Genomic DNA, 20219 nt, shown 5'->3' on the forward strand with positions numbered 1-20219 from the left:
AAAGAACATAACTATTTAATAACCTGTCTCTACTTACATAGTTCCTTGTCGGACTTGCATGTTCAGTCCCTTGAGAATGTAGTTCTTAGAGTCGTAGGTCTTGTAAGCTCCTCGTATGGACACAGCGGCTTTATCAGTATTCATTGTGATTTTTTTTATCTTCTATTAGCTTCTGTATTAATTATTCTTCAGAAATTTACACATTTGCGACAGTATTTCGTGAAAGTATTGTTATTGTACTGTAAATATTTTTTAAAACAAATTCAGTATATTAGTGTAAAAGTATTCAGTACTATGGAATCCCAAAGTCGCCAAATATTTTAATATTTTGTTGCCTACTTAATTATAACATTTTTTTTTATCTAATAATAGTAATTTTAGATGTATCGTTAAATGAATTCTTACTTTCTCTTATTTACCTCGAGAAAGTATTGTAACCGCGCAGAGTTTTATTTATTTTTTGTACAGATTTCACCGAAAATTCTGTTTTGGATTCCCTCAAATCAGAAAAAGTGTTTCTATAAATAGGTGTGTGTGAGGGAGAAATAGAGTATCCACCGTAACTCGATGATGAAAAATTGCAGAAAGTAGAAATTTGAAATTACGTTAAAGTATCATCAGTTAATAGCAATATAAAGAATTGTTCAAATTCGGTCAACCACATGTTCCACATTAATGATTCAATGTTTCAGTATCAAACAGCTATATAATTTCTATTGTCATATTTTCTATCTTGAAGAATCGATTTTTTTTTTAAGTTGGTAAGGCCATATAGTACAATGACGTTTCATTGAAGAAAATCTGCACGATTAACTTGGTAACTAAGTAAAGAAGTAGACAGTCTTAGCAGAACATAATTGACGATGTGGAACCACTTTGTAAACAAGGAAAATTCAAGTTAGTATCTACTGCTTATAATTCTGTTAATTAAAATACTTATGTTTAATTATTGCTCGAATATACGAATACGAAGGTTGTAAATTAAATTGGTTAATATATGTTATCAAGGATGACGCACTTAAAGCATCACGGTTGAGTGGCCCTTTTGAACTAAACAAAAATTTACAATAACCTTCATCTAAGCCAAGGATATGCAAGAATACTGATTTAGTATTTCTGTTAAGTGCTCATTTTTTATTTAATTGATTTTCCAACCAGGATTTTAAGGCAAGTTATTTTAGATAGTAATATTTTAATAACTCCTCTACAGATGGTGTTTTTTTTAAAATTCTTTTTCTCCCATTAAGAAATATTGTAATCTTCTCTAATCTCCGGTACCTGCAGACATCTGGAAGGATATTTATTACTTTGAGTTTCCACTGAAAACGAAAACAATTGAACTCTGCGCGTGGTCTATATTGTTACCATAATATCTCAAGAAAAAAATAATAAATCTGGTATGAACGATTTTATTTTATGATATTTTACGAGGATCTAACCTTTACAGTTTTCAAACCTTAACCAGATTGTAAAAATACATTTACACAGTGAAATGGAACCTTGCACCTCAGAATATTCTAAAATGAACTCTCCTAGGAAGTTATGAAATAACAGTTACAGAGAGAGCTTCGTATTTTTATGTAATAAATTCAAAGTGTAGAGAAAATGGAATGTTTCTAAAAAAAAATCCTGAAAAACGAAAAATCCATTCAACAGTTTGAATGATACTTGTAGGTGCGGAAATTTCTTTAAAAACACGATGTTTTCGAGAGAAGTAAAAAAGTATATTATCTGTAAATGGCACTTCTATTTGGTAGATTATTTCCGGATACCTTGGTGTCACTCGTTGAAATATAAAATTTGAACTAGCCCGGGAATTGTACCCCCAGAACAATAGCCCTCGCTGCTTCTAACCGCTCGGCTATCGTGGTGCATAACGGTTTTCTGTATTCCAGACCACACACAAAAAGAAATTTGTATAAACTTCTTTTTTATCAATTATATTTTACTTCAAAACGGATATTTTATAAACCAGCATCTAAAATACATGTCAAGGTGAACAATGTACCATAACTTAGTCTAGTCCACGTATGTCTAGTCTGATCTGGACAGCTCAACTTTAAAAGTAGTTAAATAACTAAAAAATAAAAGAGTACTGATTGACGACAGAGTTTTTCAATTACATCATATTATTTTCTCCAACTATTTACATCTCACGCACTAATTAAATATGTTCGTCTGTTTAACTCTACCAATTAATTAATTTTTATTAAAAAAATAATTTTTACTACGAATTATTTTTAAACACGTTAAGTTCTCAGATAAAGTTATTATAATTAAACAAAAATTGTGTGTTGATTGCTTTAAATTACATTTTCTTCGGTTTTATAAATATTTTAATATTCTTTTCAGTTATTAAAGTAATGGTTGCAACATTGAAGAAATGAAACATTTATTAAAGTAAAATAAAGTAATTGCCTATTTTTCCAGGTTTACGTGCAACTACCAATTACATTTATTAAATGTTATATTGCCAATAATAAATGTTACATAAGAAGAAGTGTGACGATTGTGGCCACCTTTTTTCAAAAGTAATTTCATGTTCAACTCCTTCATATCTAAGTGTAAGGTTTTTCTTGATTTTCAAATTAAATAATATTTTAATTTCTGTATTTATAAGCAAACAGATGGGTATGTTTTTTATTTTTTGTTTTTTTTTTTATTTTCTCTACTGTGTAAATATTCGAATTTGGAATTTCATTGTAAATATCCGTTTTAAGGTGCCCTGAATGTACAAAAATGTATATTTACAGATTGATCTCTGCCTGTCCGTGTGTATATTTCTGATCCAAATACGAGGGTCGTTTGAAAAGTCCGTGCAAAGTCAGAGAGATAGCACCACTGGCGCGTATCGTGGTTATGTTTAGTTAGTAGCATCTCTTGGAAGAACACACACCAAGTTTCAGCCAGATCGGTCTATTTCTTTGTGTTTGGCATTCGTTTGAATCGAGGAAGTCGAGTGATTTTCAAAAAAATGGACGAAAAAGAATTTCGTGTGTTGATTAAACACTACTTTATGAAAGGCAAAACGCCTCAGGAGACTAAAGAGAAAGCTTGATAAACATTATGGTGACTCTGCACCTTCTATTACAACAGTTTATAAGTGGTTTCAAAATTTTCGGAGTGGCCATATGGGCACAAGTGACCGCTGAACGTTCTGGACGCCCTGTTGAGGTTACTACTCCAGAAATCATTGATAAAATCCATAATATGGTGATGGATGACAGAAGAGTGAAGGTGCGTGAGATTGTTAGTGCTGTGGGCATCTCGAATGAACGGGTACATAATATTTTACATCAACATTTGGACATGACAAAGCTATCCGCAAGATGGGTGCCGCGATTGCTCACGCTTGACCAAAAACGAAATCGTGTGAAGTGTTGCAAGGACAGTTTGCAGCTGTTCCAGAAGAATTCGCAGGACTTTAAGCGTCGTTTCGTCACTGTGGATGAAACATGGATACATCACTACACTCCTGAGACGAAAGAACAATCTAAACAATGGGTTACCAAGGGGGAATCTGCGCCAAAAAAGGCGAAGACCGTTCCTTCGGCCGGAAAGATTATGGCGACTGTCTTTTGGGATTCGCAAGGAATAATCCTCATCGACTATCTGGAAAAGGGTAAAACTATTACAGGTGCATATTATTCATCGTTATTGGACCGTTTGAAAACCGAGCTGCAAGAAAAACGTCCACGATTGGCCCACAAAAAAAGTCCTTTTCCATCACGACAACGCACCAGCTCACACCTCAGCAGTTGTGGTCGCAAAATTAATGGAAATAGGGTTCCAACTCGTTTCACATCCCCCCTATTCTCCAGACTTGGCTCCCTCGGACTACTATTTGTTCCCCAATATGAAGAAATGGCTGGCGGGAAAAAGATTTTATTCAAACGATGAGGTGATTGCAGAAACGAATGGCTATTTTTCAGACTTGGACAAATCCTATTATTCGGAAGGAATCAACAAACTAGAGCAGCGTTGGACGAAGTGTATAAGCCTAAAAGGGGACCATGTTGAAAAATAAAAAAGATATACCCCAAAAATTAAGTAGTTTTTATTTTTGCACGGACTTTTCAAACGACCCTCGTATAAAAATACAAGAATATTTAAATATGTTATTTTGCATAGGTGGAGCCACATTACGGTTTTGATCAAAATCGTTCAAACGAAAGTATCATTTTATTGAATCATTTTTCTTTCCCCCCCCCCAAAAAAAAATTACCCACAAATAGCTCCTTCGATTTTCCATAAACTTGGTATACCACTTGTAAAAATTGTATTTAAAACATTTTTTCAAAGAAAATTCTATTAGAAGCACACTTGAAAGAAAACGGTGATTCGGCTTCTCCTCAAAGTTCAATTTTTCTGGAATGTGAGGTTCCTATCTCTTGTGCTCAAGTTTGGAGAAAATTTCTTGAACCTAAAGTTCCACTTAATTCAAGTAATTTTGCTCACTTTCTCGAAATTTGCTCATAGGCTTTTCTTTAAACTCCGTTTAAACATTACATGAACATAAAATTTATCATTTCTCTCTCTATAAAAAAAAAAAAAAAATTAGATTTAGGGTTAATTCTCAAATGAGTGAATGGGTTAGGCTATCCTCTAAAGGATACATTTTAGGAATATATGGTTTTCGTGACCGCAAATTGTTAAACTTAGGATGGAAGATTTGCGAGGAATCGGTCAGATAAAACAACTCGTCTTTTTTTCAACGTTTCAACAAATATATTGTCCTCTTCAGGGCCTGGATATTACAAATACAAAACAATATACAGAGTCAGTAACATAGAAAAAACAGTAAAAATCAGTAATACAAAAATAAACAGTAAAATACAATAAATTCTTTATAATTATTGAAACTTACGTGGCTATGCGGGTTGGTTGAGTTACAGAAACTAAGAGCCAGAAATGGAGAAGCAGGTATATATATACAGATAAGCGGGACTTATACGGGAATTTTGGTAATTACAATTGAACAGATACAATAGACTAGTTACAACAAAAGAGTAGATACAATAAATTTACTTTTTAAAGAATTTATTGTATTTTACTGTTTATTTGTGTATTACTGATTTTTACTGTTTTTTTCTATGTCACTGACTCTGTAAATTGTTTTGTATTTGTAATATCCAGGCCCTGAAGAGGACAATATATTTGTCGAAACGTTGGCAAAAAGACGAGTTGTTTTATTTGACCGATTCCTCGCAAATCTTCCTTCCTAAGATACATTTTAGTACAATGTACGGTTACACACTGAATAATGTTGGCTGAATAAGGCGAATGCTGGTTGTTAGCTGGAAGTTCACAAGCAGAAGTTCAAAAAACTGATTTTATTTGGTGCCAACAGGGATCTAGCCAAAAGTTTATGGTCAAATCCAAAATTAGCTTAAGCTTCAATTAATTATTGTTATTTAATTGGAATATGAAGAAAATTAATGAGTTTTGAAACCTTGAAGATTATTGTAAGAGCGTGTGTTTAATCCAGTATTTTCCTCTTCCTACTTTTTCAAGATAACTTATAAACATAGTAATTTCTGCTTCTTTTTTTTTTGACACGTAACATTGGAAAGAAGTAAAATTAGGTAAAAAGTACCGGCCAAATGATTCCCATCCTAGACAACGTCTACGTAGCTTACGAATTGAAGCTGTATTTCCGGGTTTGATGACCTGCACTGCTTTTGGTATGGAATATATTAAGTTACATGCGGTAACTTACTGCGTTCATTGCTAGTGAATAATTTATCTATTATAAATCTAACCTTAGTCACGATATGTCTTATGAACAATTACTTATTCATGAGGTGGTAATTTTTTCATTCTTCTGTTGAGATTCTTTTTTTTTGTATCCAATTATAGTTCGAGATTCATTATTTTGTATTCTTTATTTATTAATTGGATGGTACAAAAGTTCGCATTTTTTCATCGTACTTTTTGGTCTCAATTTCAAATTGGTTCTTAATATGCGAGCTAATATATTTGAATTCTATTCCGTATAATTGAAGAAAGCCTATGATGTTTTGGTTGAAAAATGACCACCCATTTTTAGTCAATAGTTTTTCTACAACAAGATATTACAAGGCTACAAACTACCTGTCAGACTGCCACAGAAATTAATGACTTAGGGATTGAACTTCATCCTCCCTCTGCCTGCAGTCGCTTTTTCGAACTACCTACGATCCATGGCATCATTTTTTACTGAGCAAAAATATTAAAAACGTAACAGGAGATGAAAACAGGTTCTTTACTTTAAAAAAAAAAAAAAAAAAAAAACTGGGTAACAAAGAGGAATTGAATAGCCGATGTAAAGATGCATTGAATGGATTTTGCTTTAAGGAATATACCGTAAGTCTTATTGTTCAATATTTATTTCAATGAAATGGCAAAGAGTACCAAAACTTTGTTGCTAAAATTTTTACCTATAATTATACAGCCAGAAATATCAATTACTGTGGCATTTTTAAATTTTCTGATATGTCTCCAAAAGATTTTCTCTAATCTTGTTGTACGTAGATCAGTATCTGTTATTTTATCAGGACATTATGAGAAGAGATTAGGAAGTCATGATTGCCGTTTCGGCTGAAACGTCGTTAGGTTTTTCTAACTGTATAATGTTTGTAAATATTAAAGATGTTATAAAAATCGAAATTAAATTTGTCCTTTTTTTTTTTTACAGGAAAATACGTGTATTTTTTAATATAATTTTAATTATGGTGCTTTAAGCTACAGAGATCATGGCTTCCAGAGCTTTTGTCGGTGCCTTTCTGGCCTTCGGAAAGTGTTCTCACGTTTCATTGAAATAAGTATTAAAAGATTTACTGGTATGTTCCTTAAAGTATCTATATTCAACGCATCTGTATGTCGGCAAGTCAATTCCTTACAGAGCTCTGATAACTTGCTGAAGATTAGTCTTTATTTATGGCTCTCTCTGTCTCTCTTTAATCTTGCCGACAACTGTCTTTTCAGTCAAAACGCCAAGTCGAAAATCTTGCTTGATTGCAAGTGAAATTTAAAATAGAAAAAGTTGTGAAATTGTACATAGACGATAATCTCTTATTCTAGGCTCGCTAGAGCTGTTCTTCAGACCCCAGAATTTTTACAATTTATTGTTAGAGACCACAATTATTATTTAATCGTCCTTCTAATACATTGCAAGTATGTGCATAATATTTTAGCCTTGTGCTCTCAATAAATTAAAAGTAGTTCTTTAATGACCATGTCTTACTTACAAGGAAATAAAACAACTTTTCAAAATCGTCTTTCAACTCAGCTGTTTACAGTTATATCTAATTTCAATCTCCATCTTACTTTGCTTTTTCTTTTTTTTTTTTATAGAATTGTAAGATGGTACATCTTGAACATTCCCCCCCCCGCAACACTTTCATTCGTTCTACATTAGCAGAGTAGTTATTGTAATCGTGGGTTTAAAATCAAGAAAATATCCATTTTGGGGTCCTCTCAGAAAAAAAATTATAAATAAATAAATAAAAAGTGGTTTTACCAAGATAATTATCTGTAGGTCCATGTATCTAACGTAGCTTAAAAAGTAAAAATCGTAGGAAGTTTCGCCTAGATACCGCAATAAGGTTTTGGCTAAAATATATTAACCAGACCTACCACTAAAATTTTTTCTAAATTGTATTTTTAATATGTTCTATGAAAACTAAGATTTTCATAAAAATATGTTTTCTACACATTCATTTATGGTGATGATCTTTAACTTGATTTATTTGTCACCCTTTTGTCCAAGAAAATTTGGCGTTTTTAATACTTTAAGTCAAAAAGACTAATTAACAACATCTAAATTGTCTTATGTTCTGCAAATTATAATAGAAAAATGTTGCTAAGATTTCGAACTTATGAAAATTAAACCACTGTAAGTACTGAATAGATTTTTTTTTTTTGAAAATTAGTTTCCAATTATTTTTGTTGATTTTTATCCTTCCTAGCACGTATTTTCATTATATCCTTGACTGTTGTCCATCAACACAATTAGATTCATCAGTTTAGTATAGTGATTATCGACTTCACTTCTATTTCCGTCTCTCACTAAATTCGCTGACTGAGTGATTATAATTAATTTCTAAAGAAAGATGAAAGTCTGAAAACATTCAGAACCTAACCTAACCAACTTGTAACTTTCGATCCAAATTATTTTATTGTTCGACTACAATTTTTATTGGAGAATTTTTTTTCCTAGATAATTCGATTAAAATTACCTTTCAGTAAAATGTTCAGTTCTGTATATTTTTACATAAACTAAGGTAAAATATCTTGCTGAAATTCCAAGTTTTTGTAGTAAATTATGTTAAACTGTAAATTTTCTTTGGATTTTTTTTCGTTTTGAGATATAAAATAAAATACTCAATTGTATATCATACATAAATATTTCTCTAAATTAGCACCCCAACAATTATTGTAAGAGATAATGGTGTGATTGTTCACACTCATTATTTGTACTACTTTAAAGTTTTCTGGGAAGCAATTAATTATTATAATTATTTTATTTTTTTGCAGCAATTTGCTAAGAAATACTAAATCAGCTAATACATCTCCTGAATTGAAGCATTTTTGTTGTTTGTTTGCAACTTCAGACTTAGATAGCATTTGCTTTACATACCATGAGTCTGTAATAACGACTGAAACAGACGTTTCCAATAGTCTTTAGGACATTGGTAAGTAAAAACATATAGATAAAGTATTAAACATAAAGCATTACTTGTGATGGAGCAAGTTTTTTCTCATAATTTTTGCTTAAAATCAGTCTTCATTAAAATATATAATACGAAAGTCGTTTGAAAAGTCCGTGCAAAGTCAGAGAGATAGCACCATTGGCGCGTATCGAGGTTATGTTTAGTTAGTAGCATCTCTTGGAAGAACACACACCAAGTTTCAGCCAGATCGGTCTATTTTGTTTGTGTTTGGCATTCGTTTGAATCGAGGAAGTCGAGTGATTTTCAAAAAAATGGACGAAAAAGAATTTCGTGTGTTGATTAAACACTACTTTATGAAAGGCAAAACGCCTCAGGAGACTAAAGAGAAGCTTGATAAACATTATGGTGACTCTGCACCTTCGATTAGAACAGTTTATAAGTGGTTTCAAAATTTTCGGAGTGGCCATATGGGCACAAGTGACCGCTGAACGTTCTGGACGCCCTGTTGAGGTTACTACTCCAGAAATCATTGATAAAATCCATAATATGGTGATGGATGACAGAAGAGTGAAGGTGCGTGAGATTGCTAGTGCTGTGGGCATCTCGAATGAACGGGTATATAATATTTTGCATCAACATTTGGACATGACAAAGCTATCCGCAAGATGGGTGCCGCGATTGCTCACGCTTAACCAAAAACGAAATCGTGTGAAGTGTTGCAAGGACGGTTTGCAGCTGTTCCAGAAGAATTCGCAGGACCTTAAGCGTCGTTTCGTCACTGTGGATGAAACATGGATACATCACTACACTCCTGAGACGAAAGAACAATCTAAACAATGGGTTACCAAGGGGGAATCTGCGCCAAAAAAGGCGAAGACCGTTCCTTCGGCCGAAAAGATTATGGCGACTGTCTTTTGGGATTCGCTAGGTATAATCCTCATCGACTATCTGGAAAAGGGTAAAACTATTACAGGTGCATATTATTCATCGTTATTGGACCGTTTGAAAACCGAGCTGCAAGAAAAACGTCCACGATTGGCCCACAAAAAAGTCCTTTTCCATCACGACAACGCACCAGCTCACACCTCAGCAGTTGTGGTCGCAAAATTAATGGAAATAGGGTTCCAACTCGTTTCACATCCCCCCTATTCTCCAGACTTGGCTCCCTCGGACTACTATTAGTTCCCCAATATGAAGAAATGGCTGGCGGGAAAATGATTTTATTCAAACGAGGAGGTGATTGCAGAAACGAATGGCTATTTTTCAGACTTGGACAAATCCTATTATTCGGAAGGGATCAACAAACTAGAGCAGCGTTGGACGAAGTGTGTAAGCCTAAAAGGAGACTATGTTGAAAAATAAAAAAGGTTTACTCCAAAAAATTAAGTAGTTTTTATTTTTGCACGGACTTTTCAAACGACCCTCGTACTCGTATATTTTTGAGGAAAGGTATAGGTATATAAAATATATATTATTTAAAACTAAAATAAATTTTCAAATGATTCTCCAGTTCTGGCCTTCTCACTTTCTTCGTACTCAGTTTTTTTTTGCAAGTTAAAGATGCAAAACAGTTACAGCAAAACATTGAAACTTAACTATCAGTTATTATATAAAAATTTATAGAAAATAGCAACAACAAAAAAAAAAAAAAAAAACGAAAGAATCTATCAGAATGAAATTTGCGCATTTCTCCGAACTCGTGAGTTGTTTGAATTCATTTAATTGTCGTTAATATTGTTTAGTAATAAGTTAGTATATTTCATTGTTAGCTAAACTCCATCTTTTCTCCCAGATCTGAGTTGAACTAAATTTACATACTAAGAGAATGCAATGAATTTGCGAAGTTTAAAGAAAATTCCAAATTTTGCCCGGAACCAATCCTTGAATATCGGCTCGCCCTCTCTACATAGTGTTTCTCTAGATTCTCTTATTTTGAGTAGCCATTCTGGGGGAACTAATTTGGTGAGCTAAGAATTGCTCAAGAAAATGGTTATCATTTTCGGCTACCAGCGCATTTCCTAAGATTTTCTTATCTAATCTGGGTGCCTAAATAATGTATAGGCGATTACTTCATTTATTGGGATTAAAAAATAAAATAAAGAGACATAGTTGTTACACTTTCTAGTGCCAATAACCTTTATCAAGGCTGATTTAAATTCTTATAATTAGGAATAAATATACAAAAAAAAATTGTTTTTTAATAAAAAATATTTTGATAATTTTAAAGATAAAAATAAAATTGATTCACTTACTTACAGACTAAGAGACAAACGTTCAGCACGCACCTAGCACACTCGAGTTATGTTTTTCTTCTGCAGCCTGGCAGAAGTTTCCTCTCCTGTTCCAGTATCTTGAAGCTCCGCCTTCCAAGGTCGCTAGTAAGACTTCCTTCTGTGCATGTCTTTAAAGCAGTTTGCTTAGCTTTTTCAATGAGATCACTACTTAAAAAGGAAAAAAGGTACATTTTTCTAATTCTGTTTTGACAACTTCCTCTTATTTCTTTTTCTTTGTGGGTTCCCTAAATGTAAATAGTAGCACACATCAACTATCTTTGAAGGTAGAGTATTGTCCGTGTTGTCAAACTAGGATACCCACGGGGACGCTAACATCCCTGAAGATCTCCCCAGCCAGGATCTAACTCTAAATAGAACTCTAGGGCGTCTATCTAGAATAGACCTGTGCAGCCGCTGGTATCAGCTATTTTTGTGCAGCCCGCGATAAGAAATGAAAGTGAAAACCTATCAACAATATATCTAAAGAAATTATCTATATTATTTTACTCCTTTTGCTTGAATCTTTCGTTTAGAATGGTATTAAAAACTAAGAAATTTTTAAAGAGTTTTAAAAAGTGTAATCCCCTGATATCTGTGAAAACCATCTTTGAAGATCATCAAATTCCTAGAAACACTATGTTCTTTCCATATAAACAATAAAAAAAATAGTGCGTCACATCTGTAGAATCTTAAATTATTTTTCCAGAATGAAACGTTAGATAAGGATGATTCTTTAATGAAATTGATTTCTATAGAAAATATTTTGGAAAAAAAAAAATTAAAACTTTTATTCTCTACAAAACAATTTTTTGAGATTTACATCATTCTTAATGGAGAATCTGGAAGTGCTTTTTTTGAATTCAACACTGATAGCGGCCCTTTGGGTTAAAAAAAAAAAGGTTGTACAGGCCCAATCTAGAATAGTACTACTTGAAAAAAAAGCCGTTCTGTTGCATTTTTTGCAAACTATGGAACTAAAGTATGTGTAGATGCATAACGTTTAATCTTCTTCTAACAATGTTTCGACTTTTATTGACCATTTTTCTAAAAAAAAAAAAACTTTTTGTTTCAGGTGACATCATAACGGATATTCCCGGTGAAAATTATTTTAACAAAGGTAATTAAAAGTAATATAAAACCGGATGTTTATAATGCAAAAATTAATTTCAAATAAATTAAAAGAATAGTGACGTAGTTAATAAACAAGGAAAAAGTTATTTTTTAAATGACGTGATATCATTTAAGGCCATTTTTTTTTTAATCCAAGGTTAAAAAAATAATTCCTCAAGAAAACTTGGAAGGCAGGCTAATGGAGGCGAAGATGAATGGTACGGTTGTTGTCTTTCGGCTAACACGGCTACAATCCAATTTATTCAATAGGTTCAATATTAGCGTATCATCGGTAATTAAACTTGTTTCAATTATCGCCAATATTAAAAGACAAATTTCTTCAAAAATTTGGAAGTTTATCTTCCATTCCAAATCGTTCAAGGTTCTCTTTCCATTATGCCCTAAAAAGTGGTTTTAAAAGATCCTATCGTATTACGGACAACAAGTCCCCCTCACGATGTCTTAAATAAGTCCCAGTATCAAGAATTTTGAATTTGAAAAAAAAAGTCTACCACTAATCGTAATTTACACAATAAAAATTTGTTGAAAAACTATTTTCTTTCTAAAAAAAAATCACTTAACCCTAAAATTTATGTATTAAAGTGCCGTTTGCACACAACTGTTTGTTTTTTCAAATTTTGAAATTTTTCGTACTTAAGTAACCTACTGGCCAGCTGGAGCTCGTTCTCATAACCTTCTACGCAGGAATGTGCCGACGTTAAAAGTAACCAATTCAAGAATAATAAATAAATAAAAAGAAGCGCGAAGAATACGAAAAAGAAGAATCCTTCCATTGCCTCACACTAAGGTATTCGTGTCAGATTTTATCATTGAAAAAACTGCCAATGGTAATATGTGAATTCTCACGAGAAATAGAACAGTTCTTAGTTACACGCAAGTATTAAAATAGAAATTATACTATTTATGAAATTACAATAGATTGGACGTTAAACCCGCATGAATAAAATAGTTGATGATTACTTTAATACTTAATAAAATTGCATAATTTGTGTGTAATAAAATATATGAAAACAATTTTTCTATTTTTTCTGTACAATATTATGGATATCGCCAAAATCAGTATGAGATTGTGTTTTACATATCTAGATTTACAAGATGTTTACTGTCCGTAATCCTGTTTGGTAAAGTTAATGAGCCGTATGAGTGGTTTCAAAATTGCAGCTTAAAAGTAGATTCCAATGGAGGGTTGATTCGTAACTTTAATAATGTATGCAAAAAAAAACTTAATTTTAGCAACTTTATATTTTAATTTATAAAATCATTTGTGATAAGACTAGTTGATGATCGTTTCTTTGTACTATAATTCGTATATTTATATTATGTTGTTATACTCGTAATATACATATATCTTTTTACCTCTCATAGGTGACAGCTATATAGTTGGTGAATAAAAACACGCAACATAATTTCAAAACAATCTGTGAAGAACTTTCGGAGATTTAAGATTTTAAAATTAGAGTGTGTTGTGATATATTTTGTTAATAAATTTATACAACCAACTTCATATCTTGTGATATTTTGTGAAATATTTCCTTACAAATTGAAAATTTAGGAATGGGTAATTAATGTCAGACACGTTTTTCTGCTAAATGCGTAACTTTCATCTCAAATATGTTACAGTTTGTGGAAAACCTTTGAATTATTGAGAGTCATTGGTGTTTAATAATAAAAACAATATTAGTATAATAATAAATTGTTTATTTAAAATAAATTGTAACATTTTTAAAATTTACATACTTAAAATACAAACATTAAATGCTTGGGCATAGTCCATCTGCAGCATTGGTGTTTAATATAGAATAGTTTATTTATTTGTTTTAAGATATTATCTTATACAAAGGGTTGGTGTGTGTACAATAATCATTACAGAACATAAGTATCAAAAAAACACAAAATATAAGATACATAAAACATCAAAACAGTACAGAAAGATCTAAATTGTTAAACCGAGAATATATAAATAAAACTGAAATATCAACTTTCGTTAACAGAAAATAATAATTCTAGTCATAATTAGACCCCATAACAAATTAAAAACATTATCCTTCTTTTACATTTAATAATATGAATAATTACATTTTAGTAAAACTATTCAAATTTTGGGAATGCCAAATTTAGTTCAATCCATTGCATAATTTCTAATCCCGTTAAAACATATAAATATATGTCATTAATTTTGCCAATGTCCACATTGTATAATAAAATCTGCGTTGACACACATTCCCCATGAAGGATAGAAGAGAAATTAATATATTTCGCCAAATATTTTTCCATAATTTTATTAAAATTGCAACAATATGAAAGAAAGTGGTTGATATCATCTTTATTTATCGTAAATATAATAAATATATATTCATCTATTAAGTCCCAATAACATGTTAATGGGTCACTGTGACTGTCGGTTTATTTCCCGTAGAAGATATTCTATTCCTATAATAATTTTCAGTTCTCTCTACCATATACCATTTCGGTGTAATGCTAAGTATCACAAAAGAATTTACCAAGTAACCGAAATATTAAATTTGAAAAAGATAAATTGATCGGAAGGGACACTTTGCACACTTATGGGATACAGCTAAAAGACAAAGGACATGAAGACCAGACCTACGTAAGTAGGATTAGCTGTAATGAAATATAACGGATGGGAAAAAGGCAATAGGATAAATTATAAAAACATATTTTAAATAGGTAAGTAAATTGAAAGCCAGAATATACTTGAAATGGATCGTTTTATTGTTTATTTTTACAACAGATCTTTATTGAAGCCATAAATTTCAGTAAGTTTTGAAAGATTGAAGGGCTTTTACCTGGAGCGCCGAACAGAAGGCAATGAGCAGAGCAAAGAAGGTATGGAAAATATAATTGAAGCAATATAGCTTAATAGGTTTAAGTAAAGATAGACATGAACATGATTTGGAAACTATAAGAGAAATTTTCCCAAACTGAAGAATCTATCCCCAGTATCCTAATTAGTACAATTTAATTCGCTGCTTTGCAAATATTTATCATTCACGCAGAATTATTTTGGACATATCTAACTAAGTACATGTAGTACATCAAAATTTTCATTTAATGGTTTTATTATGCTTACATAAAGCGCGCCCTCTCATGAATATAAAATTTATCAAACATTTGTAAACATTGATATTTTAAAATTTAAATTCGATTTATAAAAAATACCAAAGCCTTAATATTTCATTTTACTGTGTTTACAAAAAATGTTTTTACAATTTATTAACAATTTCAATAACAACATATGATACTCGTAAGTAACCTCCCTCACTCAGTCTGCTACTGTTGTTTGAGTCGGATATATGGTTGTTGTAACAGCTACATACCAATATTTGTTTAAACTGATTAATTGACTTCTGGGGATACAAAAAATATGCATGGTCGACGTTCAAATCAGCGTTTAGTACATTAACTTGCTTGTTGAAGTTACAACAAATGAATCGTAATGTTAAGTGGTATGTATTTTAAAAAAAACATGTTTTTTGAATATTTAATAAAAAATATTTCTTTTATTACAAACTAGCTGTACCCGTTCACACGTTGCTGTGTTTGAACAAAAAGGCAGTTTTGATACCTCAAACATAATTTATTAATGACCAAATGTATACAATACATCGAAATGAAAATTAACAATAAAATTATCCCTACTTCATAGTACAGTAGTGTCCTTGCAAAGGTATCATTTCTACATAATGTGAAAAATTCAGTTAATATTGTTGGCGGTGGTGACATTGCTCTTGCACGTACATTTTCTGATGTAAAATACACACGCTGTCCATTTTCAAGATGTACTGCTAAATGAACAACCGTTGAATATCGTTCATGAATGGAAAGTGATATACAGGTAATACGCCATACAGCCTCATTGCTACTTATGAAGCGTCCCAGTTGATATTGGGTGACTTCATCGTTAGATGCAGTTGTATTTTCCACTCTAAACACCCCCATATCGCTTCCTTTGTTCACATATTTGCAAATATATTTTATAGCTTTCACTGAATTGCAGTACCCAACATTTATGCGTGCGTTATACGTTTTTAGTAGTAATGGAGAATATGGTACTACCCAACGATTATCAACGTCAATAGTATTGTTGAGTTCTTTTAGTTTAATGGATTTTCCACCATCCTCGGTATAATTTATTCTCGTATTAATAATTGCAAAAAACTGTTTTTCATGGTTACACTTTTAACAAATATTACTAATTAAATGTTATTTTGATATTTTTGGGATATTTATTCGAGTGCACCTAGAACCCCAACTCTGATTTTAAAAAAAACTTTGCAAAAACCTTCCCGGGGATATACCTAATAATTTCTCAAATTTTCACGGCGATTGGATGTATGGTTTTTGAATCTATCGAGTACAAACAAACAAACAGACACACATTCATTTTTATATATATAGACTAATCACTTTCAAACTGAAAGGTTCATTGCTCAAAAAAAAAACAACTAAGTTTTAAGGTTTTATTAATAGTCTACTGTAAGGAACAGCATAAATTAAAGTAAAAACCAACATTATGACAGCTTGTAGCCTGGTAATGATTACCTCTAGGAGTCTTTTCTTTACAACTAGCAGCACGCAGAAAAATATTAGGTGATTATCTACCATTCTATTTGGAATATAAGGAAATCTACCTATCACTCTGCTTGTGTAGGACTGTTCTTCAGGTATGTCTTACCTATTATTTCTGACATTATTAGTATATATAACATATACTAATTCCTTTTTTATAATTAATCTTTCTCTTTTAATCGGAATAAATAATGTTTTAGTTTTTGAAAGAACGTACTTCCAAATCTAAGTTTTATCTTCAGCCAGATTAATCTTTTCCAAAATGATGTTCTTTATGAAATGCTGTATTTTAATAAAACCATACATTTTTTTTGTTACTCAGTATGTAAAAAGTTTCAGTTTCATTTGATGAAGGTAATTGAATTTTTTTTTTACTATTCTAAGTTTTAGACAAATTAATCCAATTGACAATTAACCTACATATGTAGTTCTAATTTTTGTTGAAAAAAGGTTTTAATTTGATAGAAATATTCAACGGTAAACTTACATTCGTAGGCTGCATCATTTTCTATGTAATAAAACTATTATCAGCCAAACTAAAACTTTTTCCCACATATTAATTCTGTTTAAATATAAAATTTCTTAGGAAAAATTGTAATATTTCAACTATAATTAAAGTTATACTTTTAGACAAATAAAGCTAAATTTAGATTAATGGAACAAGGTTTAAATAATGGATTTTATTTAATGTTTAATAAGAGAAATTTGTTTTAAAGTATGTTGGAAAGTTGGTAAATGGACGTAAAGCCAGCCTGAAAGAATAAGGCATTACTTACTTTACTTACTATATTGATTACAAAATTATATGTGATTGACGACGGTTTTTTCAGTAAGTTTCTCTTTCTCAGTTTCAGCTTCTTATTATCATTATTGTTATATTTTTGAACTAATGCAAATTAGTAATTTATTTTCTAACCTTCATATTAGTATAATCATTTTACACCAAATTAAAGCTTTTTGCAAAAAAAAAAAAAAAAGAATTGAATGCAAAAGGGTTTAATTTACAAGTAAAAAGGTTTATTTTAACATAAATATACTGCGTCTGTTGTAATATTACAATTGTGTAAATTAAATTCGAATTGTCTACTGAGGTTTTAACGAAGTATTTCTCCCATTATTCAGTGCTTTCATCCACTGGTTTTTTATAAACTCTTTGGCAACTTGCAGTCTACTAAAGCTCAGACAACTGAATTGATTAAGGGTTCTTCTATACTTCCAGTAGCACGACCCTAACTAAATATGTTGTGGTTCCATTCTGCTTCCGACAGTAAAAACTAAAAAGCAAGCGACCTGTGGAACTGTGCTTCAGGTAATCTAATCTTATTAAATATGTTCATTGATTACAGAGAACCTAAATACTTTTTCTCTTTATTTTTTTAAAGATAAATCTTTTACTATGACTCTTAAAGAAATTAGTTTCGAATTTGTTGAAAAAAGGTTTTGATTTAGTGGCAAAATTAAACGTCGAACGTGCATGTGAATTCTGAATAACTTTACAATCATAAAGAACTGTTTTTAGTCTAGATTAACATTTTTTAATTCATTTTCATGAAAGTAATTGAAAAATATTAGATCATAAATGTATTTTATTTTTCAACAAAACGAATGATATGATGAACATCGAATATGTTTTAAATGCCTCGAGTTCATTCAGAATTTTAAAAAATGATCCAGTTAAATGATTTAAATATAAATTTTATTTTCAATTTTTTAATATTCCTTCAATTCCTGTAAGGTTATATTTATTATAAAACGATTGAGTTTTAATTTGTAGTATTGAACAGAACTCTTTTTAATTCAATATTAAGTCTTTATAAACACTTTATTTCAGTGAATAAAGATGCTTTTTAGATTAAAACATCCAATACTGGGAGTACTACCTGCAAAACTGTTCATTAAATGAAGTTGAAATGGAAAAGACGTTGAGAAAACATCCAATAAATATACCAGCAACTTTCGGTATGAATTAATTACTACAAAATGTATTATTTAGTTATATAGTATGTAATAAATATGTTCATCACAATGTAATTAATAATATGAAATTTTTCCTTTGTAAAGATAATGTATAGTTTGGTTGGAGAATAAAGAAAACACTTTAATTAACAAAAAAATCTATTTGAATTCCTATATTTTACAAAGACAATATTTATATTCTATTATTGTACAAATAAAACAATAAAAATTATTAAAAAAGCAAAAAGAAGTGCTAAAAAATGTTAAAAACAAAAAACAAGGAAAAAATGGAACAAAAAACTTAAAAAATAAAAAATTAGTTCAAGAAAAATCTGGCAGAGAACGCAAAATATCGAAAAAGATTAAAAATTAGTTCTAAAAAAATGCGTAAGAGTACGCAAAACATCAAAAAAGTTAATAAAAAATTAGTTCTAAAAAAATCCGTCGAGAGGGCGCCACAAAACAGGCAAGTTTAGCAATTTGTTTACATATGTAAACAACTTTGACAGTTAATAGTTCTAAAAATGTCCACCAGATTGTACAGCTGTCACCTCTAGTATATATAGGTGATCATAAACAAATTTTCTTCAGTACGACTTGAGTGATGCAGGGGGGTATATCGCTTCTCGCTCGTCACTCCAAAACCATCGATATCTTGTCCTCACCTCTCTCACATAAGAATCATGATGGTAGTGTTATGGTTATGGAGATGTTGTCGCTTCGACTGTCGGAAAGCAACTGTTCTCCCCGCCCTGCCCCACCCCCGCGACGAACTTTCTTATATACCCTCTGGAAATCATGTTACCATAGCAACGAGTCCCATCACCATGACAACCACCATACATTCAGCATACTGCCGCTAGATCGCTCCCATGCCCCGTTTTACCATGCTTAAGACTCTCATGACTTCCACACATTTAACCGTGCCAACCACTCTCATGACATACATACCTCCTTCCACTCATATTTAACCATGCTAACGACTCTCATGACTTTCAAACATTTAACCATGCTAACAACTCCCATGACTTCCAAACATTTAACCATTTTGACAACTCTCACGACATACATACTACCTTGCACTCTTATCTAACTATGCAAACGACTCTCATGACTTCGAAAAATTTTACCATGCTAACAACTCTCATGACTTCCAAACATTTAACCATGCTGGCGACTCTCATGACATTTATTACTACCTTGCACTCCCATTTCACCATGCTGGTGACTCTCATGACATCCTCGAATTTACCATGCTGGCGACTCTCATGACTTATGCAACACCACCATACACTCCCATTTAACCGTGCTGGTTACTCACATGACATATATACGACCTTGCACTCATATTTAACCATTCTAGCGACTCTCATGACTTATACTCGCATACACATTTACCCCACGCAAACAACTCTCATGACTTATACTACGATCTTGCACTCGCATTTAACCATACTAACGACTCTCATGACTTATTTATTACTACCTTTCGCTCACATTTACGCATGCTGGTGACTCTCTAGACTTATCTGGGTCCACTTTACACTCCGCATTTAAATATATTGGTGACTCACATGACTTATATTGGACCATCTTACACTCACTTTTAACCATG

The 20219-nt window shown here is 31.5% G+C and overlaps 1 protein-coding gene and 2 long non-coding RNA genes across 13 annotated transcripts in view; 2 read left to right on the forward strand and 1 right to left on the reverse strand.

The window, feature by feature from the left end:
- The window catches only part of LOC141447728 (ABC transporter G family member 23-like), a 25784-nt gene extending 14745 nt beyond the window's left edge, over positions 1–11039 (reverse strand). Inside the window, exons 1-2 of one of the 2 annotated variants that reach the window (XM_074115508.1) lie at positions 10911–11039; positions 38–239 (exon numbers count right to left, since the gene is read on the reverse strand). In XM_074115508.1, the coding sequence (XP_073971609.1) occupies positions 38–144 (107 nt within the window). In that variant the 5' untranslated portion in view covers positions 145–239; positions 10911–11039. Of the gene's footprint in view, positions 1–37; positions 240–10906 lie in introns of both variants that reach the window. The other variant, XM_074115507.1, reaches the window with a different exon arrangement.
- The window catches only part of LOC141447755 (uncharacterized), a 19166-nt gene extending 5125 nt beyond the window's left edge, over positions 1–14041 (forward strand). For all 7 annotated transcript variants that reach the window (XR_012454553.1, XR_012454549.1, XR_012454550.1 and 4 more), the window contains 6 exons: positions 759–897; positions 1009–1167; positions 2431–2564; positions 8518–8675; positions 10913–11112; positions 12000–14041. This is a non-coding gene — a long non-coding RNA (uncharacterized lncRNA). The remainder of the gene's footprint in view (positions 1–758; positions 898–1008; positions 1168–2430; positions 2565–8517; positions 8676–10912; positions 11113–11999) is intronic.
- A 1275-nt stretch (positions 14042–15316) lies between these two features.
- On the forward strand, positions 15317–18809 carry LOC141447756 (uncharacterized). 4 transcript variants are annotated; one of them, XR_012454559.1, is made up of 6 exons: positions 15319–15525; positions 16550–16743; positions 16849–17002; positions 17365–17477; positions 17771–17957; positions 18480–18809. It is a non-coding gene; the product is annotated as an uncharacterized lncRNA (long non-coding RNA). The 4 variants fall into 4 exon arrangements; XR_012454557.1 differs by having other exon boundaries at positions 15322–15525; positions 16600–16743; XR_012454558.1 differs by having other exon boundaries at positions 15317–16743; positions 17279–17477.
- Positions 18810–20219: the final 1410 nt, after the last annotated feature.

This window comes from Rhodnius prolixus, unplaced genomic scaffold (assembly GCF_049639745.1).
Source record: "Rhodnius prolixus isolate KJV_2025 unplaced genomic scaffold, Rpr scaffold_13, whole genome shotgun sequence".
In the NCBI taxonomy this organism is placed as follows: Eukaryota; Metazoa; Arthropoda; class Insecta; order Hemiptera; family Reduviidae; genus Rhodnius; species Rhodnius prolixus.